This window comes from Oratosquilla oratoria, chromosome 19 (genome assembly GCF_046742065.1).
Source record: "Oratosquilla oratoria isolate Oo_2021 chromosome 19, ASM4674206v1, whole genome shotgun sequence".
NCBI lineage: Eukaryota > Metazoa > Arthropoda > Malacostraca > Stomatopoda > Squillidae > Oratosquilla > Oratosquilla oratoria.
The window spans coordinates 17,346,035-17,360,502 of record NC_134795.1 but is presented as its reverse complement, the minus strand read 5'-3'; the positions used below and the strand labels follow the sequence as shown (position 1 = coordinate 17,360,502).

The 14,468-nt window shown below is 46.0% G+C and overlaps 1 protein-coding gene across 1 annotated transcript; it reads left to right on the top strand.

Moving 5' to 3' along the window:
- The first annotated feature begins 4,581 nt into the window (after positions 1-4,581).
- On the top strand, positions 4,582-5,819 carry LOC143035505 (uncharacterized). The gene is made up of 2 exons (XM_076202370.1): positions 4,582-4,614; positions 4,751-5,819. The coding sequence occupies exons 1-2, from the start codon at positions 4,609-4,611 to the stop codon at positions 5,783-5,785; spliced, it is 1,041 nt and encodes a 346-aa protein (XP_076058485.1). The 5' UTR covers positions 4,582-4,608; the 3' UTR covers positions 5,786-5,819.
- The last annotated feature ends 8,649 nt before the right edge of the window (positions 5,820-14,468 follow it).

Below are 14,468 nucleotides of genomic sequence, written 5' to 3'. Positions count from 1 at the left end.
TATTTTGTTTTATTGTTATTTAAGGCTAAATCATTATTATTATTTTCATATTTTTTCTTAGCATTTGAGGGTGCTACAGAGTTTTTTGGGTGGCTAAGACCCCCCACCCCCACCATGTCTCCTTGTGGCTACAGACCTGACCAGTTGTATTGTACAATTTGACAAAGGACACAATGGTTGTATTGGTGAGATTCAGCCATACTGCTACTCCAGTGCCTCTTAATTCCTCATTACTGTAAGTGTTAACTATGGCTCAAAATTGTACAACACTATCTTCAAGTGCTAAGTCAATGCCTTGTAAATATCTTAAGAAAATGTTAACTCTTTAGAGGACAAATTGAAAATCCTTGATTAGGTGAAAACACTCAGATTCCATAGTGGCCAATAAATGAGAGTGCTGTGTATTACTTTACAAACCAAAGAAACCAAAATACAGCAAGCTGTGACTGAGTACTGGTGATATTATAAAAGATGAAAAGTGCAACAAACTTATGTGACATAGTGGTAGCACAAGTGGAATGTGCTCCCTGTGGATAGATGATCATGGACAAAAATGTGGCAATGTGTTTAAATGTCATGAAAAAGTCCACAGTCTTCACAATTATTCTACTGAGGAAGACGAACTGTCCAGCATTCACCCAAAGCCTTCACTGCAAGCAAGGAATGGCTTGACAGCTTCTGTAAGCAGTTTTCACTAACAAATGGTGAATCCATGTCAGCTGATCTTAAGGTTGCTGCTGCCCATCCAACTATTGTGTTTAGAAAAAAGGCTGTATTTTCATTGTTTCTTCATTTTATGGTTTCAGACAATTGAACACAGGTATATTTATAATGCACTTTATTATTTGTGGTTTACAGGTTATGTAATTACTGGTAAGTTTAATTTTCAAGAAGGCATCAAGAATGAACAATTTTCAAGAATTAGCAAGAGGTTTTAGAAAGTAACCCACAGGATCATGAGTGGGGAGGTGTCTGCTGTATCAGATTTCAAGAGGCCTGAACCTTTTGTCAGATTCATCATGACTAAAGCAGAAGTCAAATGTCCAGGACCAGTACAATACACTACCCAACACCACCTCAGCAGTCTCACCTTTAGAGATCACAAACCTAACAGGGACACAATGCACAACCTCCCATGCCTTCTAGTCTTCCAAGTTCCACCCCATCACACAATTAGCCCCAACAACCACACCACATCCTCCCACTAAAAACCCATCCCTACATTCCCACCATCCACAATCCTCCTTTTAATTGCTGTATAAAAAAAGAAAAAAAAAAATGAGAACCAGCTCTTAACCAGAAACAATAGCACAATATGTAGTTTCACACCTGTATCCTCTCCACTTGAAAAAGTATCACCAAAACAACCCCATATGAAATACTCAAGACATTTCACCTTCCATCATTTCCACCCATTGGGGTTTGGAATGCTTCAAACCTGGAATCCACCTTCCCCCTCCAGCTCAACCTGGCACCAACCTCACACACCAGATCCACAGAGAACAAACCAGAACCATGTTGTGTTGTGGAACTCGCCACCTGTTTTATCTGACCCCCAATCTCATTCTGGCTGTCAGGACTGTAAAGTTGACCCGAATATAAATAGGGAAGAAGTCCGGGGGGCGGTGAGAGCATGTGTCCGATGTCAATCAATAGATCCCGCCCCAAAAATGCACGCACTAGCGGAATTTAGCGTAGAAGATAACAGGAGGAGGTTGGCGGTCGACGTAACCCACAATGGCCGGGGCATGTACTTATCAATGGTTGACTGTGGCCCAGGACGCTTCGCCGTCCGGCGGAAGCTGAAGACTGAGACAGGAAAGGAAATTGCACGGGTGACGAATGAGATATTTCTGGAACAGGGTCCAGTGGATGAAGTCCTGATGGAGAATAGCACCGCATTTCGGTCGGAAGCACTGAAAGAAATGCTGGACAAGTGTAGCTCAAGACGTTTCTATTGGGCTGCGTACGGGCCGAGTGGAAATGGTAAAGTAAAACGACAACATCGCACTATTATATCCATCGCTGAGAGGGCACTATTACCGCCCATGGAGGCAGTCTTCTTGTATAATATGTCCCCTAAGTCAGGCCAAGACGAAGACTGTTCCAGATAGAGCCTTATTTAAATGTGATCGGCAACTTCCCAGGGTAGGGCCTGTGCTACCAGCCAATGCTCAAGAAGGCGCTGCCTCAGTACAGGTAGGGGAGGAGGTATGGGTGAAGCCAAAGGATGGTATGTGGACGAGGGGTATCGTAACGGAGGTAAATTCGCGGAACAACATCTCTGTCGAGGGAGTACCGCGACATACCCTGGATCTATGTCGTGTGGTGAATGGCGGAGAAAGCGAGGAAGAGAGTCACGACGCGGTAGTGGATGGGGAGCAACGCCCCTAAGACCGCAGCGCAATAGACCTCCTCCGAGATGGCTGCAGGACTACGAGGTAGGAAGTGGAGGAGACGAAGAATAGGGTCATCTCGAGATCAAGGGTCGGGGGGATGTGGTATGAATGTGGTGCAGGTATGGGGTGTGCAGTTAGCACCCTTGGCACGTGATCAAAGGCCGCTTTGTAGAAAGGAAGGCGAATGGGGTGTGGGCTGAGGCGTATATGGAGCGAGCAGCGAGACGGCACGAGCTTAAATGTGTTAGGATTAGAGGGGATTTGCACGGTCTAGCGGTTCGACAGACACGTGTTTAAAGTGATGTGTGAACGGGGTATTTGGGTTTAACCAACGTGTTCGACAACCAAATACCCCGTTCACACATCACTTTAAACATGTGTCTGTTGAACCGCGTTCGACAAGTGCGTTGGGGGATTGAAAAGTGAAAGCAACTAGCGAAGAACCAGGGAATAATTCCGATAAGGCATCTCTACGTATTTTGTTATCTCTATCTGTCGAGTGATGTTCCCCAACTCGTAATTATGACGTATTATGAATGTCCCCTTCCCTATTTATTTCGTATAACACGATTAGGTAAACACACACACACACACTCGTGATCGACAGCTATTTCCCTCCCGGAAGAGAGCACAGAGTTCGTATGACCAATCTATGGGTAATGCTTTGACCTTACACGCACACACCCAACTCCCCGCCCACAAGAGTTGAAGTAACGACTCGAAGCGCAGCGATACTGAAATTATTTTTAGCCCTGGGCAGGATTCGAAAATAATTTCAGTACCGCTGCGCTTCGAGTCGTTACTTCAACTCTCGTGGGTGGGGAGTTGGGTGTGTGTGTGTGTGTAAGGTCAAAGCATTACCCATAGATCGGTCATACGAGCTTTGAGCTCTCTTCCAGGAGGGAAATAGCTGTCGATCAAGAGTCCAACACGTGATCCAAAGACCAATGTGAATACACACACACACATATATATATGGTGGCAATAAAGGATAAGATGTCAAGATTGTCACGCCCTAACGTAATTAGAAAAAAATATATATTTTCAGTTCATTGCTTGTTCATGTAAATCCTTGTATGTAACTCTTGAATGTGTATTAGGGTCATGTTATTGTTACTGTAATATTATCATGCCAAAGGTATTATGTGTATGTGGAACTACGTACAAAAGTGGAGGTGTGCAAACGGGAGGAGACGTTTCAAACGTACCTCAGACTACATACACGTAACTCGAGAAAGTGGTATGACTGATGGAGGAGCGGACGTTTCAGATGTCCCGCCGACATAATGTCCTAAACGTCACGTCCTTGCCGGATGCACTGCATGGCTACAAGTTGCCGGTTTTTCTTTTGCGACGCCCGCTACTATACATACAGCACAAAAGGATGCACCCCGGTAGAGAAGAAAATATAGTAAAGGGATTTTAACATAAGCCTTTGAGCGCATACGATGGCGGAATCCCAGTGGTCTACGTTGTTGGAAAATGACTCAAATCACATACACACAATTCTAATACAACTGTGTGGCGCGGTTGGTAGATTACCCGACTAAAACTACGGCAGTCCGGATTCGAATCCTGTACAGAGCTGAAATGATTTCAGTATCGCTGCGCTTCGAGTCGTTAATCCAACTCTCGTTGGCTGGGAGTTGGGTGTGTGGGCGCGTGTAAGGTCAAAGCAACCCATAGATCGGTCATACAAACTCTGACCTCTCTTCCGGGAGGGAAATAGCTGTCGTTCACGGGTCCAGCACGTGATCCATAGTGATTACACAAAGAGGGCTCGCTATTTACCATGGTGCGGATATGTGAATGACCCGATCTACCAACTCTGTCCAAATGGAGGACACATCGAGCGGCATAGTCCCATTACCCACGTCGCCAAATGAAATGGAAAATTTGCTTCATTGCCTTCTCTCAAATATAAAGCCATTATCGGCTGAAAGAAACCTGCACAGCGAAGCTATAGCGATAATCCCATACCACACTCCTGGTCATATGGCCATTTCCCGAAGGTTGAGTGTGGTTTGAATTTTCCGCCAAAATCATCGGAAATTTAAAATTCCCGGCTCTGTGCAGGCATGCGCATTGTCGACCCCACCTCCCCCTCCCTATTCCCTCCCTTCTTACCCGGCTAGCTCGAGCCGGACGTCGCGTCACTTAGCATCGCGGAACCAGACGAGTCGGTCACTCCACAACCCACCTTCTTTTCATGCCGGTAAGTCTGGTTCCTGCTCGTGCTCGTGTGTTCTCGTAGGGAGCCCTACCTGTTCTCCTGCAGTTTTTCCCCTTCGGTGTTGTGTCCAGACACCTTTGGGACACCCCTTCTATGATTATCATTATTCTATTTTCAGACCAAACGCTTGTGTGTGGAATCCGGCTGCACAGCCAGGATCTCGTCAGACGGCCACCACGACCTCTGCTCCCGCCATGCCCCTTGTTTCTCACAAGCTGGCTTTAACCCCCTAGCCTGCGTTGTGTGCAAAGCGTGGGTTGAGGAGATTCGTGCTGCTCCTCCCAAAACCCGTTCCAAGCTAGCCGCCCTCGAACTTCTTCGGGAGGCATGGCGCAGAGCTCGGAAATTGAAATCCGCTGACGACCCCCCCCCCCTGGTGTGGGCGGATCCGGCGTTAGGCGTGGAATTGGGCCTCGTTCGCCCTCGCCATCCGTCTCCCTATGTCTCCGAGACTTCCGTTGGTGGACAACCTGGGCCTCTCGGAGTACAAGGGGACGAGTCTGATGTTACGGAGTATGGTGTCCCCGAGCGTCCTCAGGCCTCTCGGCAGCCCCATACATCCGACCATCAAGGGTCCTTAAAACCCTTACGGCTTGCTTTGTCAAGCACCCCCACGAACTCGTCTTCCTCCCTAGTTCACTCACGTGAACCCGGCAGGAAATCTCGCTCGAAAAAGAGGTCTGCCTCACCGAGGTCCAGGACGCTCAGCTTGTCCCCACCCTCCACAGCCTCTCCCCCCAACTCACCCTCCCTTCCTCGCTCTCCTTTTCCTCGCCGTAAATCCCACAAGGGCAGGGAGCCGGGGGACGAAACGAGGGGAGAGGGAACTCTGGCTGCCCAAGTGGCTGCCCTCCTTCCGTCCCTGATAGGCCCCGTCCTTGAATCGGCCCTATCACATTATCCGGCCTTTCAGACCGCGCAAATCATAACGCACCCCTCTCCAGAGCAACCTCCTATTGAACCTACGGCTCTAGCCCCCCCTCCCACTCTCCCTCCTGGTCCTTCCCTCCGCCCCTCCGTGCCGGCGACAGGTATAGGACTAGAAGGCCCCTCTCAGGAGGAACCCCCCAATCAGACGTCCGTCGGGTTGGACGGGGTGGAGGACCACTACAGTTCTTCTTTACCTTATCCTCCTACCATGACGGACTCTTGAGTTCACCCCTTCTCATGGTGTGACCTTCCCCGGTCCTGGAAGCAGTGTTGCCGCAAATCCGGAATTCGTCTGCTAGCTGCATGGCGGGAACACCAGTCGGACGTGATTACGTCAAACATCCGGCGATGCTCTTTTGAATCGGAAATTCCGGATAAATTAGTTTCTCGTCAATTTCTAAAAAAGTAAAGCTTGAATAAATATAAAGAGAATATATACGTGTATTTTTAATATATCCACACCATTACCATTGCATTTTGTGTTTATTTATGTTGTCAGTAAAGTTTACAGAGGTGTAATGCTTGAGCCACTCGCACAGGAAGACCACTTTCGGGCCAGATTTTATGCGAACTCGAGCTTTCCAAAGGAACTCACTACATTCTTTGTATACCAAGAAGTACGGCAGTGATGAAAATCACGCTTAAGTTTAACCATACAGTGCCAGACAATATTATTATCATTTTTTTTTCATTACGTTAGAGAGAAAAGTGATGAAGAAAATGAAGATAATAAGATATAATATCTAAGTCTGTGAGCACAAACTGATTTATACCGACTTCTAACTGTTTATATGCTCATAAGTGACGATTGCAGGGCAAGGCAAGGGGAAAGCATGCATGCATATGCTGTTGCCTAATTCCTAAGAACAGATAGTCTGATAATAGAGTTAAAAATATATATCAAAGCTACATCTCGACGAAGAGGAATGTTTAAGGCTGTTACATTACAGGCTTATACGTACTGTTCACTACGTAACTTTGACAAGCGCTATGGTTTTTTCTCAAAATCATTATTGAAGAGAGAAACATATGCCACTAAAACAAATAAGTTATCCATTTGAAATGTCGTTTTCTATTATGATCTACTCTATGGCTAAGAAAACTGTATGAGACATTATTAGTGTTTCTTTTCTGTGTTTAATCAAAGAGTGTTCGTGAGACACTGGGTTATTTTGTTCAAGAAATACTGTGACACTGGTTAGAAGAGAATTGTGAGGACAGATGTATTACAAAAGACAAAGTCACTCCCAGGCAAGCCCTTATTATCGACATTCTATTGGCTAAGGTTTACCCAATCATAATAAACGGAGGATGAATTTTGCTATCTGGCAATCCTAAAGTTGCCATGTAGTCCATTCCGGATATGCTCACCCGGATTTGCGGCAACACTGCCTGGGAGTACTCGTTTGGAGAAGATCACAAGCTAGTGGCCTGGTCTCCCGACTACTCGCTACTGGAGGGCTGGAGGAGGAGAGATGACGTTATCCTAAAGTGGGCCAACGACGCGGAGGGGGCTAAGGTTCTATATAAGATTCGACCCCTCTCCGCCCCGGCCTCCACGCCCTCCAGGATTTCCACCTCTAACACTCTGGACGCATTAGGTGCTCTCCTGGAGAACCCTCGTTTAAACCCTGATGGGCATATGTTTGTCGACAGGTCGGGGGACTCACCGACGGTAGCACTCTCCCCAAACGCCTGGTTCCCGCAGGAGAAAGGGGAGAAAGCCTTAGACATCCCTGCTCTCGAGCGGGCCCAAGACCAACCCAAGACGGTTCCTCCTCGACGGCATATCCCTTCATCATTCCCCGTCGTCCTGCCACCACCCTTCGCGCCGGAGGGCCTGCGCGATTGCTTGTGGCACTCGGGCAGGGACCCCGCCCTCCCCCAGCAACTTAGTGAACCGGAGGCTAAGTTGCTGACGACGGAGGCCTCGACCAGACAAGACCTTGCCTCTACCATCTCGACCGTCACGGCAATGGCGATGATGAGGAACTGGCTGACGACGCTCGCCACGAGCTTTGAGGACTTCCCGCGGGAAGAATTGAGGTGAGTGGGATATTTCAATCTATAGAGGGTCCAGACCTGTCCTGGCGAGAGACGCTCGGGTAGCGTCTTCACCCAGGACGGAGCCTCTTGACTAGCGCCCGAGGACGAGGTCGTTCGGAAACGACCTCGGCTTCGCATATGTTATACGTTCTACAATTGAGCGATGTGACTTTATTACACCCTCCGGGGATCGGGATCCTTCTCGCCCTACTAATTTGATTCGCGTGTTTTCTGTATGCAGAGACACCCTGGCGGCACTCTCTACCGTGGCAGAGGGTACAGCCAACATGGCGTCATCAGCCCTACCCCCAGCAGCGAGGGCCTTCACCGCGGCTCGTCTGGCAGCTCGTCAGTCTGCAGCGCGGTCGGCCCCGGAGATAGCTCGCCGGGGCGTGGTGAGAGCAGCTCCCCTTTCCCGTGGTCTGTTCGACCAGGAAGCGACAGACCGCGTCTTCGCTACGGTCCCGACCGTCATCCAGATCCAACAACCCTCCCAACCGGAGATTCCAGGACTTCCTTCGGAGACACGCGATAGTGACCATCTCCGCTAGCACAGTTCTGGACTTCCTGTCTTGGCTAGCTGACACCACCAACAGGGCACCGGAAGGCCGACCCGGGCCATGCCCCCCACGCCCACAACATCAGAGGCCTCGCGGCATCGCTGGCGTTTCTCCGCACCCACTCTGTGGAACGGGTGCAGGACCTCGGGGGCTGGGCATCAGCAACTTCCTTCAGGACACGGTATCTCTACCACTCGATCACCCCTGTCCCATGTGTCGCCATGGGAACGGCTCCACCCCTCTTCGCAAAAGAAGGGGGGGCAAAGGGCGACCGAGGGGTAGGGGAAGGCCCAGGAACCGCTGAGCAAGATACAATATTCTACATAGAATTTATGCACTATGTGAATTGTACAATATTATTTTTATAAAAAATAAATAAATAAATGAATATATATATATATTGATATTGATATCGATATAAGTAAAAAAAAAAAACAGGTCGAAATGGACATGACTTCTCCTATTCTTAATTTCAACGCTCACTGTGACTCAGGTCGAAATGACCATGACTTTTCCTATTCAACTTGAGCTAATCTACAGTCATGATGGTCGAGAATTTTACCATGTTGAAATTAATTTCGACGCTCACCGTGACTCAGGTGGAAATGGACATGACTTTTCCTATTCAACTTGAGCTAATCTACAGTCATGATGGTCGAGAATTTTACCATGTTAAAATTGATTTCGACGCTCACTGTGACTTAGGTCGAAATGACCATGACTTTTCCTATTCAACTTAAGCTAATCTGTAGTCATGATGGTCAAGAATTTTACCATGTTAAACTAATTCAACGCCCACTGTGACTCAGGTCGACATGAACATGACTTTTCCTATTCAACTTAATTTAATCTACAGTCATGATGGTCGAGAATTTTACCATGTTAAAATTAATTTCGACGCTCACTGTGACTTAGGTCGAAATGACCATGACTTTTCCTATTCAACTTAAGCTAATCTGTAGTCATGATGGTCAAGAATTTTACCATGTTAAACTAATTCAACGCCCACTGTGACTCAGGTCGACATGAACATGACTTTTCCTATTCAACTTAATTTAATCTACAGTCATGATGGTCGAGAATTTTACCATGTTAAAATTAATTTCGACGCTCACTGACTTAGGTCGAAATGAACATGACTTTTCCTATTCAACTTAAGCTAATCTACAGTCATGATGGTCGAGAATTTTACCATGTTAAACTAATTCAACGCCCACTGTGACTCAGGTCAACATGAACATGACTTTTCCTATTCAACTTAATTTAATCTACAGTCATGATGGTCGAGAATTTTACCATGTTAAAATTAATTTCGACGCTCACTGTGACTTAGGTCGAAATGACCATGACTTTTCCTATTCAACTTAAGCTAATCTGTAGTCATGATGGTCAAGAATTTTACCATGTTAAACTAATTCAACGCCCACTGTGACTCAGGTCGACATGAACATGACTTTTTCTATTCAACTTAATTTAATCTACAGTCATGATGGTCGAGAATTTTACCATGTTAAAATTAATTTCGACGCTCACTGTGACTTAGGTCGAAATGACCATGACTTTTCCTATTCAACTTAAGCTAATCTGTAGTCATGATGGTCAAGAATTTTACCATGTTAAACTAATTCAACGCCCACTGTGACTCAGGTCAACATGAACATGACTTTTCCTATTCAACTTAATTTAATCTACAGTCATGATGGTCGAGAATTTTACCATGTTAAAATTAATTTCGACGCTCACTGTGACTTAGGTCGAAATGAACATGACTTTTCCTATTCAACTTAATTTAATCTACAGTCATGATGGTCCAGAATTTTACCATGTCAAAATTTATTTCAACGCTCACTGTGACTCAGTGATGTCACGGTATGATGACGTCATTGTGATAAATTGACGTCACCATGTAGTCCTATGACGTCAATTTGTGTCCCTGTGACGTCACGAGACGATCCTATGGCGCCATGATCAATCCGGTGACGTCACAGTACAATCACATGATGTCACTAGGTATTAAACATATAGAAGTCCGCTTGTGGGTGACGAGACGTCACAAATTGCCATAGCACACTATTGGATGAAGACGCTCGCCACGGGCTTCGAGAACTTCCCGCGGGAAGACTTGGGGTGAGTTGGATACATACCGAGGGTCCAGGCCCGTCTTCGTGGGAGACGCCCAGGGAACGTCTTCACCCAGGACGAAGCCTCTTGACTAACGCCCACGGACGAGGTCGCTCGGAAACGAACTTGGCCTCGCATACTCCCTTTCGGTTTCTCGCTTACCCCGAGGATCTTCACGAAACTAGTGAGAGTGGTAGGCGTACGTTGGACGGAAGCAAGCGTCTCCACACTCATGTTCCTAGACGGCTAGTGGATGCATTTGCCCACCGGGGAGGGTGCATCGGCCGACATCTCAATGGCTCTGAGTGTGTTGGCGGACGTGGAGTTCGGGGTGGACTGGGACGGGTCTGCCCTTGCTCCCACACAGACTTTATTGGCTCGGGATTGAGTGGGACACAGTCAGCGTCCTTCGGGTGCTCCCCTGCGCCAAAAGAGCGTGCTTCTCTCACACGTCCTCCCTCCTTCGGTGGCGGGGGGGGGGGCCTCAACTTCGCGACCCCGGCCCTTCCACTGAGCCGCTTGGGGCGCCGACGGCTGGTACGGGAGGTCGACAGGAGCATACTGCTTCTCCCGCGTGACCTGCCCGGGCCGATACCCTCAGCACTCCACAGGTTGTTGCGTCCCTGGCTTCGGTCGGGGGCCCTACGCCGGTCGCTGGAGTTTCTCCGCACCCACTCTGTGGAGCGGGTGCGGGACCTAGGGACTGGACATCGACGACTCCCTTGGGGACACGGTGTCTCTACCACTCAGTCGCCCCTGTCCCATGTGTCGCCATGGAAACGGCTCCACCCCTCTCATCTCAAAAAAGTGGAGGGGGCAAAGGGCGACCGAGGAGTGGGGAGGGGCCAGGAACCGTTGAACAGGATACAAATTTCGTATAATTTACGCATTGTGTGAACAGTGCAATGTTGTGCATGTCACATTCTTCGGCGTGGGTACTTGACGTTTCTGTCTCCCCTCTACTGAGTGATAAAATGAATAAGTCTCCCATAGGAAAGACACACGTAATAACGGTTTGATTCAGGCTTCACCTCTCCTCCCACCTGTCCTCGTCTCATGCATAGCTTCGCTGTGCAGGTTTCTTTCAGCCGATAATATTTCTTTGTCGCGGCTCGTGCCGCTTAAATTCTTCTTATCGGCTTAAGAAACCTGCACAGATTTAGGGTCCCTCCCTCCTCCCACAGGCGAAGCCTTCATTTCTCATTGAAGTGACGCGACGTCCGGCTCGAGCTAGCCGGGTAAGAAGGGAGGGAATAGGGAGGGGGAGGTGGGGTCGACAATGCGCATGCCTGCACAGAGCCGGGAATTTTAAATTTCCGATGATTTTGGCGGAAAATTCAAACCACACTCAACCTTCGGGAAATGGCCATATGACCAGGAGTGTGGTATGGGATTATCGCTATAGCTTCGCTGTGCAGGTTTCTTAAGCCGATAAGAAGAATTTAAGCGGCACGAGCCGCGACAAAGAAATATTCTTAAAGGCATACAGTCGTGTTATGTATGTGTATATATACAGTATATATATATGTATATATATATATATATATATATATATATATATATATATCTGTTGAATAATACAGCATACTCGGCGTTAATAATATTTTTAATACTTTCAGTCCTTCTCGCTGTCTCTCTTTCTATAGGGGGAAGGGAGAACACTACATTCCCAAATGAACATGGTATACTGTATATGGAAATAAAAACAAATACATGACTTACAACATTTTGCCTATACTTTAAGAATCTTCTAGTAATTTATTTTCAGAATTTACAAATTGTGTTTATATATGACACTACATGAATCAATGGGAGATGTGCTTTTAGTTTCTCCTTGGCGCTCCAAAGTTCCACACATATTTTGAAATATGACTCCGTTGATCACTGCATTTGCGTTGTCTATTAAATTAGCTGTAACTTTTTAACGGATTTCATTTACTGGGTTCCTTTTGATTCATAAGAACTTGGACGTGTCCTGTAATAAATTATCTACCTTGTCTAAGTATTCTGATTGGTTGAGTATGCTATCGAACATCATTTAGAACGGGTTCTTAACCTTTTTTCTCCAATTCCCCACTTTTTAGTGAGCCAACTCTCCATTTCCCACCACAGCATCGGTGACAACAAGAAGACACCAGAAACAAACAAAATGAAACAAAAACACATCGATTAAAAAAAAAAAAAAAAAAAAAGACTGGTTCTTCTGTCCGACCGGTCATTCCCCACTTGGCAACTCCGCCATTCCCCACCAGTGGGGAATTCCCCACAGGTTAAGAACCACTGATTTAGAAAGTAACCGTTTGATAAATGATAGCCAACACGGTTTCAGGCGGAAACGTTCTTGCGTGACTTACTCGAATTCTACAACACAGTTATCTCGAATGACCTAGATTTGGACCAAAAGGTCTCCTGTCGGCATGCTCCGCCTTTATAATCCTTTGTAAGTCTGATTTATCCACCCTACGGATCACGATGTTTTTGTTCTCTTGCAGTTCTTTAGCTGCTAGACGAAACTCCGCTGTGTGAAGGACACCACAGCAGAAAGCTCTGTGCTTGGTACTTTCAGTTTGCAATTGTTCTTTCACATTTGGGTTCATGTCGATTTTACCTACTTTTTCCAGTTCACACAAGTTTCTGTAAAGTAATTCTAGTTCCGCGGTTTTCTCGGATTTCTTGAATTTAGGCATACAATTGCATTTCAATCCTAAATTAAGGAATTCTTTCTGACTATCAGAGAGAGGGTAGTCTGAAAGGTTGATGAAGCCGTCCGTGCTCTTCGGAAGTAAAATCTTGCTTCCGTATAGGCGGCTAAGTTTCTTCTGCACGCGAGTTTCAGTGGCGTTGGTGTGCATAGTAAGGTCCTCTCAATTTTCACATACCATAGAAAAAACGGGGGGGGGGGAATCCCACACCACAAAAGCACATAAAACTAGTATTTTGAGGAAGGACCTGAATGAAAACACAATAATACTGTCAAAAGACAACAATAAAAGAAAACTAAAATGTATGGAAGCAGTACTGATAAGACATATTCAGCCAGAAGTAAACATACAACAAAATATATGTGGAACCTTGGAGCTATATGGGGCACCCCACGGCGCGCCAAGGAGAAACTAAGAGCACATCTCCCATTGATTCATGTAGTGTCATATATAATCACAGTTTGTAAATTCTGAAAATAAAAAAATACCAGAAGATGCCTAAAGTGTATATATATATATATATATATATATATATATATATATATATATATATATATATATATATATATATATATGAGAGTGATAGGTGGGGAAGGGCAAACGATGGGCTATGACCTTCGGAGGAGGCCTTGCTACAATACATCTTGATCACAAAATTTATACTTGTAGTGGGTCGTCAAGCTTCGAGTGTCAGGTTTTTTCCAGTGCGTTAATGATTAAGAGACTGGCTGCTTTGGAAAGGCATATAAACCCTTCTTTGTCGTTGTTGTTTTCTTGGATTTTATATGTGTAGTTTTGTCTTTCCCATTTTCTTTTGTAATCCCTTATGTAAAATCTCGACTTTGTTCCAATCAGGTAGGTTATTACAATGTTCGAGGTCTTATATAATTTTTGTGTTCACTATTTTTTTTTAAATCCCTCAACCTGATTCACCGATGTATGCTAAGGGACAGCCGCTACAGGGAATGCGATAAATCACACTGAGGTTATGATTATTAGTGTGGTCTTTAAATATTTTCCCTATTTGTTTGTTTTTTTAGGATGCCTTGGCAATGTTTATCTTCTGAAAACCCTAAATGATTAGGGCATCTGTGTATGTCTAGAGAGCGCAGTTTGCGTTCTTTCTCTTGTTCAACCGTGAACTGGATATCCATATGCCACTGGTTCCCGAGATTAGGAAAGATCGCTGCCTGCGACCCTATTTCGTTTTCACTAGAATCGACCTCAACTCGTAGCAGGGGGTAAGGACCGGAACGAATCACTTTCACACTTCGCCATTGTAACTATGTGAGAAGTTCGCTAGTGAACAGCGACATCAATCAGATAATTTTTATGGCCATCGCACATAGGACTCGCAGATGGACATGGAGATGTGCACTACGATGTAATGACCTTCGATAATAAATTGATCTTGCCAGATATTTCCGAGACATCAAAATTAGTCTCATTCACCTCTACAAAGCTTTGGTATCCAAAC